The 20,060-nt window shown below is 39.2% G+C and overlaps 1 protein-coding gene across 1 annotated transcript in view; it reads left to right on the forward strand.

Annotated features, from left to right (window-relative positions):
• Nucleotides 1-20,060, forward strand: part of ATP8B4 (ATPase phospholipid transporting 8B4 (putative)) — a 214,210-nt gene that overhangs the window by 98,278 nt on the left and 95,872 nt on the right. The window contains exons 9-12 of the mRNA XM_015242742.3: nucleotides 860-942; nucleotides 10,247-10,405; nucleotides 16,345-16,433; nucleotides 18,921-19,117. Of these exons, the coding sequence (XP_015098228.2) occupies nucleotides 860-942; nucleotides 10,247-10,405; nucleotides 16,345-16,433; nucleotides 18,921-19,117 (528 nt within the window). The remainder of the gene's footprint in view (nucleotides 1-859; nucleotides 943-10,246; nucleotides 10,406-16,344; nucleotides 16,434-18,920; nucleotides 19,118-20,060) is intronic.

Here is a 20,060-nt window from a genome sequence, read left to right on the forward strand (position 1 = left end):
CTGGTTGTGATATTGTGATACAGTTATACAAGATGTCACTATTAGCAGAAACTGAGTAAAGGGTACACGGAATTTTTCTGTATTGTTTCTTATGCTAAAAATCATCTTGAAGTTTTATCAAGATATTGAGGCAGATTAAGGAAGAGTATAGCATGACACTGAAGGTATTAATCAGGAGTTCTACCTACAGAAGAAGAGAATTAGGTTGAACTCAGTGAGAAAACTGGAATGGCAAGCCCTTTAACCATGAGAGTTGAGTGATGGTCGTAGAATCTTCTCTGCTGGTCAATTCATGAATATCAGAGAGCTATTTTTCCAATGTATGTGTGGTCCTGCCTGGAAGATGATCAGTCCACTGTGATCTGCTGGTTCCCTGGCTGGTTGTATGATTCTAGACTTATGGGATTGTTGGCTTGATTCTCCAAGAAAGAGAAAGCTGTATTCCTTTTCCCATTTGAATTCCAGCTACTGTGAAATTAGCCATGACCATCTTTTGCAAGTAAGGGTGCTACATAGATAGTAGACTCTGGAGTTGAAACTGGCCTCCTTTACTTGGCAGTTGTTCCCATTCCTAATGTGTTTTGTTGCTCATGCATGGTTTGAATGAAAGCGTATTTATTATGTCCTCTGGTCTTTCAAATAGCAAAATAGATGACTGTGTTGTTACACAGATGTGCCGTGAGTGGAATGCCAACTCTTAGGTGCTGGCAAAGCCCTGTCTACTTTCCCTAGGTAGTGTGAGAGGTGGAAATGACATTCAGAGGGATGGTGCAAGTGCTGCACGCCTCTGATTGCTCTGTGTAAGTGGCGGTTGGGCTGTTCCATACAGAAGTTCATGTCATGTCTGTTAATTTCACAGGGAAACAAACCTCAAAGTGCGCCACGCACTATCAGTTACCTCGGTACTTGGAGCCGATATTAGCAGACTTGCAAAGTTTGATGGTAAGTGTTTAAAACTGACAAATGAAAAATCTCAAAATCAAAAAGCTTTTGTAACAAAATGTAACAAACTAGTTATCTGAAATTCAATTTATGTTTCTATTTATTTGGTGGAAGGACATAAAATTCTCCAGGCATTGAAGCCTATAATCTCTTCTGATGCTTAAGAGTAAGAGTGTTTACCGAGGGGAGAATGGCTTTATCAGGTCATCGTTCCTTTCATCCTTGTCTCCTCTTCTCTACATCTTGTTCCCTCTAGTCCCACAATATCCTTCACTTGCCTGACCTGAATCTCCCTGGAGCCTTATGCAGACTTGCAGAGGATGAATGCAGGCCATGTTCTAGATCTGATCAGCCATCCATTCTCTGGTTCTATAACAAGGGCCAGTTCTAGACTGCAGACTTCTTGAAGACTTTGTGCCTCATATATTTCTGTATCTTGCAGAGTGCCTGGCATAATGTCTTAAATACAGCAGATAGTGCAAGAAGGGTAGTCTGATTTATGAATCAGTTGGTTTATTTTAGACCATTTTTTGTTATCACCATCTTCACACTGTTCAACCCAGTCTCCTGCTCTTCATCGTGGTCTCCCCACCTGTTCTATTACAGCTGTGTCTTGTTCTTTTCTGTTAAAGCTGTTGCAGAGAAACAAAATCCTTTGAGTCAAAGGAAGGAGCCATTAATGATAGGACTGCAGGCATCTGACAGGCTGTGGAAGAATCTTTGGGGTCTTCCTGCCGCCCCTCAGTGGTCTTTCACTTTACATGCTTGTATGTCTGGCCTCCAATATCAGTATTTCCATACAGATTAGTTTTGTTTATTAACAAATCTTTATGAGTTTGAGACTATCTTTCAGATGTTTTCTTTGGAGTCCACTAAAGGAAAATGTGGATAAAGGTCTTAGCATGATCCCATGAGTCAGAGCACAGGCACATTTATGTTATAAGATTTCTACAGTGCACAGCCTAGAACGTACATTGCCTGTGCCTTGCGTTAGCTTGTGTGGGTACTCTTAATATTTTAATCTTTCTTAATTGAGTGCTGTTATAACAAATGTTTATAGAAAAAAATATTCTCCCAGTTTGAGACTTAAGTCAGGGGTATAGCCAGGAAACTAAATGGCCAAAGAAGTATTTTGCTTAGATTAAAACAAATTACACGTTTTCTACTAAGTAATTTTTTCAATGAAAATTTACTGTTATGTGAATCCAAGAAAAGTAAATTGTGTTCATGAATCAAAATACTTGCTTAAAATACATCACAGAATATTTATGGAGTCCTAAAAAGGGCAGCCTCAATATAATTTACCATTACTCATTTCTTTCCTGGCTGTATACTTCTATCAATCTATGAGGAGGTATAATTCATGATTTTTTGCTTTCTTTACCATCAAAAAGAAAGAAAATGATGTTGTAATTACCAGTTCATTCTCTTTCATAGCTGTTGGCACAGATAGCCTGCACTATGATTCAGCTACAAACAATTCTGAAATCATAGTGGCATAAACAGTAAAAGTTTATTTCTTCCTCATGTCACGTTCTGCTGCAGGTTGGGTGGCCTTCTTCATCTTTTAGCCATGATGGCCTCTCAGGTGAGCACATCAAAGTAAGGATGAGATGAAAGGGACAGACTGACTTTTCACTGCTCTTCCTCTCACATTTCACTGGCCAGCATGAGTCACATGAGCCTGACCTGAATGCAAGGGAGGTTGGGAAATAACATGGATATTTGATGAGTGCTAACTATCTCCACCACACCCTCCCACAGCTCTGACCAGAGGTCAGTTCCAGGATAGCGTAGGAAGGGCCAGGCCGGATTGGGTAGTTGTCATCCTTGAAACTGTAGGAATGAGGCCAAGAATCCTCCTTCTCAGCATGACTCCTCCTACCCCTCTCAGTCCTCCTTGTCTTGCTTGACTTTCTCATCTTCTCATAGCACGTATCACCGTCTTGACCTATTGACAACTTGCTTGTTTTCTAAGTTTATTATTGATTTAGCTCTCCCTGCTACAGTGTAAGCTGCACAGGGGTCTTTACTTTGCTCACTGATATGTGCCAAGTCCCTAGAACAAAGTCTAGCACATAGTAGGTGCTAAATAAATTCTTGTAGAATGTGTGAAAAATGGTTGCAGGTGCCAGGGAGAGGAGGGGTGGGGTCAGGATCAGGCTGAGAAAGACATTGGACAGCGAAGGAAGGGCCTAAGGCTGGGGGCAGTGTGAAAGAACAGGGTGAGGAGGAAGCCTCCTGATGGGGCTTGCAGGGCAAAGCAAGAGCGCTCAGTCCCCTCCTCCAGGAGGGCAGGTGACTGGGAGAGGGATCATCTGTTGTGGTAGCTTTCATTATCTCTTTTCTTTAGGATACTTTCTCCAAATGCAATTTAACCCAGAAACCCCAAATTTAAACTAACACACGTGGTGCTGCTCCGGCTGAGGCAGGAAAACACTTTCTTACTTAAAACAACTCGTTTATCACAGATGGGATAACAGGTCCTGAGAGGGGAAAGGATTTGCTTATGTATAGAAATAGTCTTTTTTATTGCTTCATAACATTTGTTTTAAAAGTGCATTAATAATTATTACTTAATAGTTGTGGCCTGAATTTGCTTCACATGGCTTAGGTAACTCACCAAATCTCTGCTGTACAGTTGTTTTCCCAAATAAAGGCAATACAGATCCCTCTTGTCTCTCACTTGTACATAAACTGTGGTCACTTTTCAGAGAATGTGTAATGCCAAATTCATGAGGCTGGTATACTTCTGGGTTAAGTACTGGGTTTCTGCTAGGTTTACTGTTTTATTTTTAAATCTTGGGTTGAGTTTCAGTTTACCTTAAAGTTCAAGGCAATATGATGTTCCATGGGTTTAACCTTATTAAAATATGGTTTCCTGTTTCCAAGAAAGCATCTGAAATATGAATAGAAGGATTAAGGGGAAATAAATTAGATATAATATACAAACTAGATTTCCCCCGTTAGCAGCCAAATTTAAAGACCAAGGGAGTGACGCAAGATGTGGAAAGTCTTTGAAAAAGTTGGAACAGTTAACAAACCCCAAATCCTCCCCACAACTGCTTTTGTTTTCCTATAGCCTTCAACTTTCGCTCCATTCCCATCTTTCTCAGCTCTAGTTAATTTCAATCTCTCCCTGTCTCTCTGACACACATGTTCATACCCTATATACTATATACACACATTTCTCTAATGACCCCATTTCACCATTTTTTCTTTCTTTATTCCCTTTTTGCATTCTTCCTTTTTTTAAATAATTTTTTTCTGTTTTTTAACATACATTTGTTTTTGTTTTTTATTTTATTTATTATTTATTTAAAAAATTTTTCCCCTTAATGGAGGCACTGGGGCTTGAACCCAGGACCCTTGTGCATGCCAAGCATGCACTCTACCACTGAGCTATACCCCCCACCCCTGCATTCTTCCCGGCTATTCTCTTTACATCTTCCTCTTCCACTCTTTGTTAGTTTAGTTATTTTCTCTACCTGCATTGTTTTTTTTTCTGTTGTTCTTTATCATTTCTATTTTCATCACACTCTCCATATTAATTCGTTTATTAAGTCTGTTCATTAAGCACGTCTAGGGACAGGATGCAATATAAAGTATGTAGAATTACAGCATATCGTAACGTGTATTATTAAGGTTCTTTTGGTCCTTTAACTCCTCCATTCTTTTCCTACCCCCTCTTTTTTGTCTCCTCTGTTCACCTTTGTCATAATGGGGTATCAGGAGATTTCAGATTTTCCTCTGGTGACTAAAAAAGACTTCCTGGAGTCATAGGAATTAAAACCAGATATTGCATCCTTTAGCTTAAATTAAAAGCATGATATCAGCATTGTGTACATTTGGACACACTCTGCCTTGCTGTGGGAAGGTCTAATAAGTGAAATGGCCGTGTGAGACCTCCCCTTTCCCATGGTCTGTGCAATTCACATCTTTTAGCTTGTGACTTCTGGGAAAATCTGAGTATGGCGTTATTTTTGCTTCTAGTTACCATGTGGTTTTTCTTCTGAGATTTGTCAAAATACTTTCTTTAGCACCAAACTATAGTTTTCTGTCCTTGTGTCATAAGTGCACATCTTCTAAGTATTTGAAGACCAGAGTTTCCCACTCCTATCCCTAGAGAAGTCCCCACTGGGAACCCCAAACTGGGGACAACACCAAGGATTAGGACTGAGATGGCTAGGGCCTCAGGATGTCTCTTGTAAGTCTGCTTGCCTCTCCACTTTTGTTCTTAAACCCAAGAATGGTGTCTTGTGGGTTCAAGAATGGTCTTCAGGCATGGCATTAGCTTTCATTCATTCTTTACTTTCTTTTACCTACTCACTCACCTGTTCATTTACTCACTAAATGTATATTTAACACAGTGCCTAAGGATTTGCTAAGCCTGGGGATGCAGTGGTTAATAAGTCAGACCCAGCCCTTGCTTTCATAGCACATACAAGCCTGGGGAGAAGACAGACTTGAACAAGAGCTCATCCCCAAAGAAGCCTTTAATTATGCAAAAGCCCTAAAGTTCTCAGGCCCTAAACATGATGTGGACACTTGAACAAGTGTTCACTGTGTACCAGGCACCATGCTAATTAATTGCAAACATTATCTTACTCAACCTTATAGCCCTGGGAGGAAGAGATTGCCCATAAATTGAAAGCAATAACAAGGAATCTGAGATCCAGATACATTGAATAACTCTCCCAAGGTCACGTGGTTACTAAGTGGAGGAGCTAGACTATGAACCCAGGAGTGCTGGCAAAGCCTAGTCTACGAAAGGACACAAGAGGCTCTATAAACTGTAAGCAAAAAGGCAGCACTGGAGAGTTAGGGAATCAGCAGGCCTGCTTAGCTCCTGATCAAGATACAAAATAAATTTTAAGAATACTTTAAACCTGAAAGTGCAAAATGAATTACCAGTGGTCAGGTCCATCCAGGACTTACACGACATCACTGTGTTTCTAAAAAGTAGCAATGTTCTCAGTGATCTTACATGTTAGGGTCCCTGACTAGAATTTATAGAGGACCTGGCCCAACATAGAGAAAAGTATGCACAAGATAGGGGTGGGTTTTGATAGGCAAGTCCATTTATTTGGGAAGTTCTCGTATAAATATTTTTATACATTTCAAACATCAGGAAAAGCTGACATGTAGTCTGTTGAGTTCTATAAGAAAAGATATATAACTTGATATTATAAAAGATATATAACTCTAATATTATAACAAGTATAAAAATAGAGTGGGTCTTGATTTTTCATGTTGAAGTCTTATGGGAATTGACAGGCTTTTACAAATAAGTAACTGAAAATAGTTTTAATTATAAATTTGTAAAACTGGACATTCTTATGCCTTGGGAAAAGCCCTGGATATAAATTGTCCAAATGTGTTTAAGAATCTTTTGCATATTGTTATTGGCTGGACTAAGATCTGTTTTTTTGTAACTATGACAAGTTTACATATTTGGTATGATTGTTAATACTGAATTGTGAACCAGGGAAAGGTTGACTCTTTATTTCAGGAATCTTTGTGTATTTTGTGGTCCTTTCTAAAGAAGAACATGTGTGTAATTAAGACACAGAAAAACAAATCTCTCTCTCTCTTTTTTTTTAACACAAGAAGGCTTGATTAGCATCTTGTGACTTTTCTTTTTTTTTTTTTTAAGCTCACTAGATAGCTTTCCCATTCACCTGGACAGAAGCACAGCCCACTGTGTGTGACTGCATGAGATTCCTTGTGAAGTCAGGAGGAGTAGCTTCCCTCTTTACTGCTGGTGTTGGTGTGGGCATTATGATGGTGATGATGGGTGGCTGAGGCTTAATGGTTGAAGAATAATAAGGTTTTAGGAAACGAAAAGGTGGCATTCTTCTTTCTAAGAAAAAAATAAATATTTATCACAATCATCAGGGCAGCAGTAGTGGGCAGTCTCCTAAACTCTAAGAAGCTCTGGATGGGAGAAGCTCTTGAACATCAGTGATGATGTCTTATTCAACAGGTGATTTATCTTAGGAAAGAGTTGTAGTGTGGGTAATTAAGAAGCATTGCTGGTAATAATATCCATAAAGAAATAAAGCCAACTGCTCCGGAAAATGTTGAAATACTGGGTACTGAGTTCAATTTTTATGATAAACTACAGATTTCTACTTTAAAGTAAACATAGTAGTTTAGGAAGGTTATTAGGTTGGTAATTAACCAACAATCCAGCTTATTAAATTTAGAATGCCCAGAGGGTCCAGAGTGAATTCTTGCAGATTTTGTTTAGTATTGTCCTAGAATATGTCTGTGTGATTGCAACCTGGGTGAATTGCTGTCTGCTTTCAGGTCTTCTCTTCAGAGAGGCAAACAAATGTGATTGGCTAGTTTCATTATATTTATACTTACTATTGCCCTGATATCTTCCCAGTTTTCAAAAAATTTCTCGTTAAAGATGACTTTGTTCTCTAAACATGTGTTCAGTGAATAACTATGTGAGAAACGATTTTTCCTAAACTGTCTCCTCATCCATTGGCAAACTGACTGTTTACTGCTTCTTACTCTTTGACACAATTAGCAAAAGGAAGAAGGGTCCTACAGTTTTTCCCTAGTCCTTATTATGCTTTATGTGGGGATATATTTTTGGTTGCTTATGTGCTTCAAGTTGCCTACTTTGTTTTCAGTGTTCTCAGATCTGTTTATGTCCCTTAGAGTTAAGCCAATGTAAGTCCCCCTTTGTGGCTAGGCGATTAGGTCTTCTAATCCTCTTTATCACCATTACAATGGAAATATACACACTGCTTCCATTCATTTTAGGTCTGCTCTAATACCCATATCATTTTCCAGCCTCTCTTGAAACTCTATCTTTCCACCCGTCTCTCTAACAAATACTTACTAAGATCCTGTTATGTAGGCGGTATGTTAGGTTATGGGGTTAGAAGTGAGTAGAGTGCTTATTTCGAAGGAACCTGTTGACTAATTTTGAAAAAGAGGCAGAAAAGACATTGGGAAGCTGTATTTTGTGCTAATGAGGCTAACAAAGGGATAGCTGAAAACTTTTAAAAATTAAAAAAAGTAGCTTTGGCTTTGTTCCCGCCGTTTTGTTTTGACTAGGTCCTGTAGTTAGCATGTACTTAAATCACTGGGACCACACGCTTCCAGAAGGGTTGAATTGGGGCTTGGCCTCGAATAACTGAGGCAGAATCCCTTGATCTTACTGCCTGTTCCTGTCTAGAACCACACCCTTGGCGTCAGGCCAGAAGTGGATGAGCCTTGGGGCCAGGGAGCAGCAAGTCAACATGTTCAAGGCTATATTTGCCTCCATGTCAGTCTTTGCTTGCGACAATAAAAATGATCAAGTGAGCCTGTTTTTTATATTCCTGTTGGCAGGAACTGTGTATCATGTTGTTTTTGCCCAAAGTGCTTTTTTTTGTTTTTGTTTTTGTTTTGGTGGCCAAGTTTGAAGACTGAGAAATTGAGTCTTGGGTCAAGAAACTGGAATAAGCTTTAAAGGTTGCTGTCAACTCATTATTTTACAGAGGGTTTTTGCTGGTAATACCCAATTTCAGGTTCTGTAAAATTCAGGAGTGAAAATTACTGATCAAGAAAAAAGATACTGAATTCTAAGAATTTAGGAAATGTCTTCTCTTCTACGATATAATTGTCTAAATAATTTGGGCCAGTTGAAATCAGTTTTAATTTACTTTTTAATATCTGCGATATACTATAATGGGAGCAAACCGGAATTTAGCCCCTTCCCTACGTATATAAAATGACCTTGTACATGTCATCCAGCCTCATCCAAATCTTCCTGTTGGACTGTCTCATTTAGCAGTGGCTGTCTGGGAAGAAATCAGTGAGTGTCCCAGGTGGGGCTGTTGCAGGCGCTACTTTTGTGATACTGGGGAAAGGTAGATGGAGTTTGGAAAAGCAGTCCTGAGGCCTTACATCTCTCATTTCTTTCAGGGTTTTGTCTGGTTTTATTTTTTTCATGCAGAATCTATTATCATGAGTAGTCTCATTGGTCGGGAGTGATCCTGGCTGCTGTCACATATGTCTATGAGTTTTAAAAGGAAAATATATCATCCTATTAAGGAAGGGAGCCTGTGTAGAAAGCCAGTGAGTTCACAAGGTGCTCGATGGGTGTTGTGAGCATGTGATCCAGAGGTTCTGTAGGCCTGGCTGGTCTCTCTTCCCTTCAATCAGTGCTGAAGACCTGCTTCCTTTCTTTATTTTCCAAATGCTACATTTTATGTTCTAACCAGTCCTTTTGGTTTCTGATTAAATAAATGTACTTTTATTGTTTTTGAGAGAGAACCTTGTAGGCACTAATCTTACCCCTGACTGGCTTCAACCCTGTTTGGATCGACCCACAGTCTCCTTTTTCATTCCTTCCCTGTCTCTGTTCCTTCCTCTCTCCCTCTGTCTTTCAAACCTCTGTACTCTTTACTTATAAAAAGTTAAGCCTAACTGTTTGGAGTGCAAATGTACTTGAATCTAATAGTTAGATTTTGTGACCAGGTCCATGAAAGATTATTTCTGATTTTCTTCTTCTGTCAAGAGAATCCCCACCCTAAAAGTTTATTTTCTTCTTGTTTTAATGGAACAAATTGATTCATTGATTTGGAATGGGCATGCCCTTAGTTTGGAATGGGCTTGGTATTTAAAAAAACAAAAAAAAACCCCAAAACTAGAAACATCTTCTGGCCAGTTTGGGGCAAGTTATATGGTGCCTTTGAGAATCCCCAGAACTCTAAATCTAATCAAGATAAGAAGCACAGAACAGCTGAAAGGAATCACACGCATTCTCAGGCACATGTGGCCAACAAAACCCGCATTTCTTGGGGGTGGAATATAGTAGGACCCCCGAAATTCTGATTATGAGCCTAGCAAAACCCGATTAGCCTTGCTTGTGAAACTGGAAGTATGCCATTTCAACCTGTGTGAAAGTTACATTCAGTAAAAAGAGATGAAATAAGAAGAACTTTTAGGATCATCTCTGCTTTATCTTTTCAAAAATCATTTTTTTTTAAACCTAAAGTAGAGATGAGTGATTTATTTTAAAGGATAAAATACCCCATGGCTCCTGAGGTTTCTATTCTTATTTGGACAGTGCAGGAAATTAAGTCTCAGAACACCTGATGGATTTCCATCCTTATATCCCCTGGATGATTTTTCCTAGCACAACCTGGGATATGTATCTATATGTGTATGTGTTGCACTGCGCTGTCTGGGAGAGAAGGAAATGTACTGCATGTTAGAAGTCAGGTGCTGACAGTACTCTGGGCTTCGAAAGAGTTCAAGGGGAGACGTAAAGATGTTTGTTTTTTGTATTTTACAGGAATCATTGTCTGTGAGGCACCTAACAACAAATTAGATAAATTCACAGGAGTCCTCTCTTGGAAGGACAGCAAGCACTCCCTCAACAATGAGAAGATAATCCTGAGAGGCTGTGTCCTGAGAAACACCAGCTGGTGCTTTGGAATGGTTATTTTTGCAGGTACAGCTGACTCCCCAGGGTCGGTTATGGGAGAGCCCCTCCTGAGACCTGCGTGGGTACAGTCTGCGGCTCTCCAGGTTGGATGGGCACCATGCTTTTGTGGCATGCAAGGTGCCACAGTGGGTTGACTGTGGCTTACAGGCACCAGGGGAAGACAGTGCTCCTCTGGAAACAGTCTGTGGGGCCCCACTGTGCGAGGAACCACTGACATCACAAACTTATTCTTAAGAGTGCTTGAGTCTTAGTTATTCAGTGGATGCTAGATACCTACTGTTTAATTTCTCTTTCTCTAACCCCACCTCAGTCATCCCCATCATTGTGTTAATCAACCTGCCTATAAAGTGGAGGACGAGCATGAAAGCAAGCCCCTGGATCTGCTGTTAATTTTGTGGTTTGCAAAGGCCAAGCAATCCTTTGGGAAAAGCCTTCTTAGAGATGATCTGCAGTCATTTCTGTTTGTACTTCAGAGCTTCTTCTCCTATTTGTCAATAGGACAATGGGTCCTGGAAAGACTGTGCATGCCGGAGGTGGGGAGGGCTGTTGTCTCTTTCCTGCTGGCCATGTTTCCAGCTCTACTTTATCTCCAAGGGCCCACGATGGCACTCTCCTGCCAAGGAAGCTTACAGTAGCACCATTTCGTAAAGCCTCCCAAATTGTACTCATGGCTTCAACTGCCAGCTCTTGATTTTTTAAAATCCTGTTTATTGTGACACCAAATTCAGATGTATTTTGGGCCCATTGACTATATGTGTAATCAAAATTGGAATGTTTTTTCTTAACTGACTTCCCTCAACACAACGAAATGTCCATTAAAGATTCAAAAATGTTCCAAATCTAGAAGAATCCTCCCAGTTCCTCTTAAATACTCTCAGCTGTGGGTGTTAGCCAGGCTCTTGCTGCTTGGGGCATTGCCACAGTAAGGACTTGGGAAATCCCTAGAAATGAGGCAGTATATGTCCTTTTGTCTGGGGATGAATCTGGCTTTGTAATGTTTTCATCGGATGCTTTTATTCTTTAGTCAGGGAAATAAACCTATGATCATGTATTTCCTTATCTGCGTCTTCCCTGTATTGAGAAACAGAGTGCTAGACTTACACATTGACCCATCTTTACCTTCCCACTTTAATCTTACCGTTTAATGAAGAGGAGATTTCTTAGAGGTCCTCTGATGGAAAGGGCCCTCTTGGTTTGCTCCCTGTCATTAGAGGAATAGGAGTACATCATCCTAGGAATGGGCTGTAGCCCAAATTTTTGTTTGCATTTGTGTGATCTTGTGTGGAATGACCAATTCAGGATTACAGTCCAGCTATGGCATGTTGTGCTAGGACAGCTGCTGGGAGCCACTCGGGGCCCAAGTGTTTCTTTGTAATGTTGGCTCTGTGGGGAAATGCCTCTACGTAGGAAAGAAGTGGAGTGGTAGGTTGAATGGGTTTCTCTCCAAACAAATATAACAAAGTTTACAGAATTTGGATTGGACAGATCTGGATTCAGATTTGTTTACCAGCTGTGGCATGTTAAACCTTGATTACTTAAACTTCCTAAGCTTTCATTCTCTGCTGTTAACTTGGGGATGAGAATGAGTACCTTTGAGAGCCATCGTAAAGGCTCAGTGAGGCGATGCATGTGGAAGAGGATGCTTGACAAATGCTGTTTTCCTTCCTTCCCTGCTTCTGTCTTCTTTCGGCATCAGTTCAGAGTGCGCTGTCTGCTCCGTAGTCTGAGAGTTGGGAAGACGTACTGCTCTTGGATCCCGGCAGGGAGAGGTGGGAAATCAGCCTCTTTTGTGATGTGACCTGGATGTTCACTGGCATGTTCATGAGGCAGAGCATGCCTGTGTTGGCTTTAGTCTAGGCATGGATGTCAATAGAAAGCTTAAATTAGAATAATGTCAGGCAGAGGAATAACTGTTTTGTCAATGTCAGAATTGAACAAACGAGTGTCTCAGAACCCCTAAGTCTTGAGACATCCAATGTGGGGAACTAGTTCCAGGTGAACACCTAGATCCTACGGCAGTTATCCGAAACAAATTATTAACCATTCTTTCTGTATTATTACTCTAGTTGTACCTGCCATTAAGGATTGTGCAAGGAGTATAGTTGATACAAGCATGGTTTACTTCACCAATGTATAATTTATGAGGGTTTAATATCTATTAATAGCCAGACCATGCCTTCCTGGTCATGGCTTTTCCTTTATCTTAAGAGGGGAGAAAGTCCCATTTTTGAGGATAGAAGTCTTATTCATTTAAGGAGTCAACACCATCTTGGTGCCTAGTAGGTTTTTGTGCTGGGTGTCTTCCATTTGTCCCTCCAGATCTGTTCACACCATTTCCCACTCATCTCTCTGCCCTGGAAGGCTGACTTGTATGGTTTACATTAGTAGGTTTCCTTGACCTTTGGTTCTATCATTAGGGATCCCTGGGAAGAGATTTAAGGAAGAAGACAGAGATCAAGTATTTATTCCCCCAGATTACCTCCCTGTGTCATCACTACAGGCTGGCTGGGTCCCTCAACATAAAGTCACTCTTTCTCTAAAGGCTGCAAACTTTACACAGCTCTCTCTTTTAGAGTCTAGCAACCACCTCTTCCCCTCATTTCTCCCTTCTGGTGTAAATGGAGAAACATCTTGATTGCTACTAAGTCCTTAGTTACTGCATTAACCTTTTACTTCTCTTATACCTCCACCTACATTTTTATAAAGAGTCCCTTTATAAATAAACCTTTCTCTAATTATCCTTTTTCGATGTTTCATCTATTTCCTATTTGACTCTGAATGAGTCATGGTCCTAAATATACATTGACTGAATGAGTCAGTGAATTAATGAGTTGGTGGACTACTTCATATTTTAAAAATTGTGGTTAAAAGCAAGAGCTTTAGATTAGACATATCTGGGTTCTAATTTTTGCTCTGATGCTTACTAGATAAAAAAAAATCTCAGGCAAGTTATTTAAATTCTTTAAGCCTCAGTTTCATTATTAGTGAACTAGGATAATAGTACCTAATTTTTTTGGCTTATTTTAAGCATTAGTGAGATAATAGGTGAAAAGCGTATATGTACATTGCCTAAAACATCGCAGGTATTTAATAAATTAATTCATTATTTATTGAGCACCTACTATGTGGCAGGCACTATACTGCTTACTTATTTGCAGTGAAGCATGTGAAGAAAAAAACACAGGTGCAGTCTCCTCACTCATGAGTTTTGAGTAGGAGAGAGACATTAATCTCAAATAATTGTAGTAATGAGTAAATAATCTCAAACTGAGCAGTGCTCTGAAGAAAAAGAACATGGATTCATAATAGTATTTAGTGGAGGAATATGGAGGGAAAGAACAAGTTAGCTAAAAGGCACATCATAGGCAAAGGCCCTTTGGCAGAGTTGAGGATGAGGAGGTAAAAAGACTTAAGAAGGCCAGTGTAGAGCATGGAGAGCATGGAGGATAGAAATGGATAGGTGACCAGAGACAAGGATAAGGGCCGGACCACGCAGGACCTTGTGGTCTGTATCCAGAATTTTGGTCTTTATCCTAAGAACTTTGGGAAGGCATTGCAAATTTTTCAAAAAGGTGGTGTGTGTATGTGTGTTAAATTTGAAAGGTTCACTCTTCCCTACAGTGTTTATGTAAAGTTGGTAAATAGTGTCCGGGAAGACGTGTGTGATTGGAGTGGTGGCACAGTAGATGTGGGGAAACAAAGTTGTTAGGCTTTTTGAGTTGAAGGTACTTTGGATTAGGATGGGAGTCATGGAGATAGACCAGACTCTTAGGTTTCTCCCGCCTTTCGCAACTGGATGAATGGTTGTGTCATTCCCTGAGATAAGGAACCCCGGAGGAAGATGACAAGTTGGGCTTGACAGGGGCCTCTTGAGGGGCCTTAGAAAGATTCAGGTGAAGTTACCATATAGGCAACAAAATACATGGACTTAAATATCTGAGTTTAGAGATCAGAGAAGCAGTCTGAGCTGGATATATACATTTGGCCTATAGGTGTTAATTGGAGCTGTCGTCTTAGATGAGATTGCTCAGGGAGGGTAGACTGAGAAAGAAGAGAAGATGGCCTATGCCTGTTTCTTAAGAAGTTCCAGTATTTAATGGCTGGGTAGATAGGAGTGAGCATCATGACAGACAAGATACCAAAGAGGTTGGAGGAAAAGCAGAATATCGAACAACTGAAGCAAAAGGGAAGAGTGTGTTTCAAAAGGATGGAATAGTCAACAGTGTCAAGGTCTGCTGAGAGGTCAAAGAAGGTATGGAGGATGTTGATGGTAATACGAGATCTGTTTTGGTGGAGTGATTGACCCAGAAACTAGGTTGAGAAAGGAGTGGGAGATGAGGAAACAGGCTGATGAGTATAGAAAATTCTTTCAAGATCTGTGACTGTGAAGGGCAGGAGAGATGTGTATATCCATCTGTTATAGTTAAATGCTTCAGAACCCACTAAGTGGATTCTTTGCTAGTCTCTGTGTATATGCATGCCTAAGAAGTGTACATTTTTAGCACAAAACTGGTCTGTCAGTATTTAAGCTTTTATTTTATTTTATTTTATTTTATTTTTTGTGTTCAGACTGTTAGGTTTCTTTTTTTTTAACTTTTTTGATTGAGTTATAGTCATTTTACAATGTGTCAAATTCAAGTGTAGAGCACAATTTTTCAGTTATACACAAACATACATATATTCATTGTCACATTTTTTTCGCTGTGAGCTAATATTTCAGCTTTTAGAAATCACAAACTCAGTTTGCTCTTTGTGATCTTTTCAAAGAAATACTTCCCAATCTTAATGTCCATATGATTTTAATAAATAATTCTGAGAAAATGTGGGTGGTTTCCTTCACACAGCAGTGGCTGGGAACAGGACACTGGGGTACAATTTCCAACTCAAAGCAGTGAATTATTATGAGATCCCAGTCTTTGCTCCAGTTTATTTTCTAAGTAAAGGAATCTTTTAAGGATATGCTCATTCTTCCTGACATCTCAAATGGTGTGTAATTCCCTGTGTGCCTCCCTTCTTTCCTTTCCCCTCTCCTCAAGTATTAAGTGGCTACATGGATTGGTCATAACTGTGGGAAGACAATATGGGGAAGGAACACTAGGGAAGTCAGATATAATTAAAATTATAATTATAATGTAATTGGTTTTATTGAGTGTCTTCCTTGTCCACCAGGAATTTCCTTAGCAGTATAATCCGACAGTCTCCTTTGTTAATCGTCTAATAATCTATTTCTTAAGCACTTAATAGTATTTTTAGAATTTCTTGAAGAAGGCACTTAGTAAATATGAAACATGAGACTTAAGAGAATTACTTGAAATAAATCTAACACAGGATTTAAGACAATTCTTGCCCTTACAAAAATGCATATTTTATCCACAGTGTGCAGTACACAATGAAGGTTTAAATTATTTGCTCTTGTATTGTTTGGAGTTATTCTAGTTCCTCCATTAAAGGCACTTCACATCTTTTTGGAAAACAGAGCCAGAATTTGATTTCTTGTCCTAACTTTCCATTTTTGACCTTAGTGTTTTGAATTGTGCTCATTACTACGTTCCTTTAGTCATTTCCAAGTTATTCCTCAATTTGATTGACTTCTTTATCTTTAATTGCTTCAAACTGTAAGCACACCCATTTACAGATTTTTGAAAAATAGCTTTTCTTAAACCTTTTAATTACAAGTTCTGCCTGGATTTATCCAGTTTTAAGAAGACTAATTTTCCTGTGTTTCCAGGGTTGTTATTAAGCCACCAGTTGAGAATCATAAACAACTTAAAATAATCCCTACTCTTAATAAAAGTCAAATTATTTTGACAAAAACAACCACAGTATTTCCCTTTCAGGAACATTTGATATAAGTAGGAGTTAATAATAATAAAATGATGAATGATGATGATAATAATATCATCTAATCATTTCAAGTTGTTATTTCTTTTTTTTTTTTTTTGCAGGTCCTGACACTAAACTAATGCAGAACAGTGGTAAGACAAAGTTTAAGAGGACAAGCATTGATAGATTGATGAATACTCTAGTACTATGGGTAAGTTACTAACAAAATTGGGCAATATCATTAGTCATTGTCAGACTAATATATTTCTTATATTGTGCTGGGAATTCTTTCAGAAGTCTACATTCTTCTTGTGGAATTTGTATTTGGGAATTTTACATTTAGGGTCCAGTTACGTTGCCTTCTCCTTCCTGGATTATGGTTTCTCAACCATTGGTAGAGTTTCTCATGAGAGGTTAGTTCTTCTGGAGGGCTTCATGGTCTTGCAGGTTCTCCATATTGCCAAAGATTTGTTTTTAAAAAACAATACATGATATTTAAAGTAGTTTGTTCTCTTTGTCATCTTATGTTTATGCACATCTCCATAGCTCACAGAACTGACTTCCCGGGTGTGGATGTGTGAGGTCATACACAGAAAGGCCTCACACTTGGCTTATAGATCTGCTGTCAGTGTGTAGAAAAACTCTTAATAATTTATGAACAAGAAGTCTTGCATTTTTATTTTGCACTGATTCCTGAAGATTATGTAGCTCTTTCTGCATACGAATCCTGTGAAGCCCAGTCCCTGTTCAGCTCCTTCATGAAGGCTTCTGAACCTCCTAGCCCATGGCTGTCTCTTTGCTCTGAATTTTTTTTTTTATCCTTCTCTGATTTTTTGGGGATGATTTTCTCTATCACTGGTGAACCCAGTACAGTCAAGTCTTCTTTGCATCTCACCCCTTTATCAGTTACTCTTGCACTGCCTCATGCTATGGATCTGATTATCTGACTTTTTTTTTGTAATGTTGCTTTGCCTGCTTATGTTAGGGTTAAGTTTGAAAACACTAACTTTGAAATAAAAGGACAGTGACTTTGAACCATGTTTCCCCACCTGCCCTACTACAGACTTAAAAGCCATTGTAAAGAATCTGAGCTCAATCTATATTTGCTTACCTGATATGTAATAGCCAGACTCTGAGTAAGGAAAGAAGGAAATGAACTCTTTTTGGGGAACAGAATATTGGCCAGACTGTTTTACTTTCAGTGTTACTCTTAGACCTGGGCTTTCCTCCCCCAGCACAGCAGAGTCCATGAGGCCAAGGGACATGCCCGGAAGGAGCCTGTGCCCTCCTCCTAGAATTCCCGGTTTAAGTTGCCTTGAACCCACTTGGAGGTCTTGCATGGCGATTGTGTGTGCATCCACCACAGAGTCAAATTAATTGCTCATTGTGAAGCAGAGACTGTCCCAGCTTTTCATATTAGGAAACTGAATGATCCATTGGGGAATTAAAAGTGGAGTCCACGCTAAATTAGGGCCTTTAATGCTGTTAAAGTAACTCACTGCAGTTATTTTGTAGTATTAGCCATTGAAAGAAAAGAGAATACTGTGAGGCAGGTACCAAACTGATAGGATTTGGGGGATTCACAATTTTACTTTTCTCTAATACACGGCTTTCTAATATACTTTAAATCAGATGTTCCCCAACTTTGTCTTCTTACGTGCCTATTTTGTTCATGAACTGAATTAAGAAGTAGTCAGTCCTGGAGTGTCTGAATATTCTTTCTTGAAGGAAAAAAGAAATAGAAGAGAAATACGTTCCTGTTTTCTAGCCCCACTCCTCTCTCATCAGTGGCTGGTCTCCGCTCCTAACACAGTGTGACACTCAGCAAAGTCCCCAGAACATTGTGTTCGGTGTAGCTGTTATGTGTTCACTGACTCTGTGTCCTTCCTTTCCAAGCCTACTTAAAAGGCACTGACCTTTTGTCTTCCTAGTTGCTATCCCTCCCAAATGTCTGCCTTGCTAGTACTGATACCAGTCACAATGTAAGAATTGGCTAACAGTTTTCAAGTTGCTTCTTTTTTTTTTAGTCTCAAAAATAAAGTATCTGTCATACAGTATTTTAATTAATCCTCATCTTTCTTGTTGACTTGAAGTAAGCATTGCACAGTTAGATCTGTAGTCAAGAGACTTAACTAGTCTGAGACAGTTCTTTATTCATGATGTTTTCCTCCTTTTGCTTTTATACTTGGGTTACCATATTATTTATGATTCAAACAGAACACTTTTGAAGGTGAAAGAGGGAATGCTATTAATGGTATACCTGGATAACAGATATAAATCAGGCTGACCAGGGCAAAGCAGGACATGTGGTCTTCTGTACGTAAGCCAATTACATATATGCACTCTTCACAAGTAGAGGATGTGAAGTTAGTAAAGTTACTAGCTTTGTGGCCGTGGACAAGTTACATAATCTGTGTGGGCTTCTGTTTTATTTTGTTCTTGGCCTGCAAAGTGTGAATAATGTTTGTTCCTATCTCACAGAGTCAGTGAGAGACTTAAGTGAGAAAATGTATGTAAAATATTTAGCCAAGTTTCCAGCATAAATATATTACCTGCTACTTGGGTGATTAGTAAGTAAGAAGACCTTTGCATAACTTTCTGTTCAAGTGACAGTTTCTTGGAGTTAGGAATATAATCAGATTGCATTGATGTGACTAGTTTTGGATTTAAGTTAACCAAACCTCTATTCTCATTTCAGATTTTTGGGTTTCTGATATGCTTAGGAATTATTCTTGCGATAGGAAATTCAATCTGGGAGAATCAAGTTGGGAACCAATTCAGAACTTTCCTCTTTGGGAATGAAGGAGAGAAGAACTCCGTGTTCTCGGGATTCTTAACATTCTGGTCGTATATTATTATTCTCAATACAGTTGTACCCATTTCATTATATGTGAGGTAAGATGAGAGTTTATTCTTTGGTGAAGCCATTTTGTCAGAAGCCTTTGTTCTGTGTAATCATTTCCGTGTGCTTTAAAATTACAACAGTGAGGTAGATGTCTCCCTCTCACTGCTTATGATCTGCTACATCTGTTACAAATGAGGCAACTGAGCAGTTTAATCTGTTTAACTTTCACATTTTCAAATTACGATAAGTGTGTCTTATTTTCTTCTTGATTTGATTTGGTTTCTCGGGAATGTTTTTCTTTGGAATACATGGACTACAATATAATCTCAGGCAGCCTGATCTGTTGGAATTGGGTTGACATTGGGAAAGAAACAGAAGAATATTTGGGGAGATCTGTTGAGATGGATGCCTCCCTGCTGCTAGTCTGGCTCCAAAGACCTGGATTCAAACCTTCTTCTACCACTTACCAGCTCCATAACCTTGGGCAAGTTACTTCCCTTCTGGGGCCTCAGTGTCCTCATTAATAGTTCCACTTAACAAGATTATATGAGGAGTAAACAGACCTGTAAAACTCTTAGACAGATGCCTGACACATTGTAAGAGCTTAATGAATATTAATTTTTCCCGTTTGTATTAGTAATTATCATTGAGTATGTGAAGGAGTTGAAATATAGTTGGTGGTGCTTATCCATTGTTGAAGATGTTTGATTTCTAGCTCCCTCTATGGCTTGATCTGTGATTTCTAGATTTGGTCGTACCAACTAGAGGTAAAATGGTCTATCTGCCAATCTATCTATGTGTCCATCTATCTATCTGTCCGTCCGTCCATCCATCCATCCACACCTCCCCTCCCTCTTATATGTGGGTGTGTATATCTATATCTATACATACCTATCTATCTCTATCTATCTATCTATCTATCTGTCTATCTATCTATCTATCTATCGATTTGATAAGGCTTAGAAGTTGGCCCTAGAATCTGTACTTGAGAAA

The sequence above is a fragment of the Vicugna pacos genome, chromosome 6 (genome assembly GCF_048564905.1).
Source record: "Vicugna pacos chromosome 6, VicPac4, whole genome shotgun sequence".
Classification (NCBI taxonomy): domain Eukaryota; kingdom Metazoa; phylum Chordata; class Mammalia; order Artiodactyla; family Camelidae; genus Vicugna; species Vicugna pacos.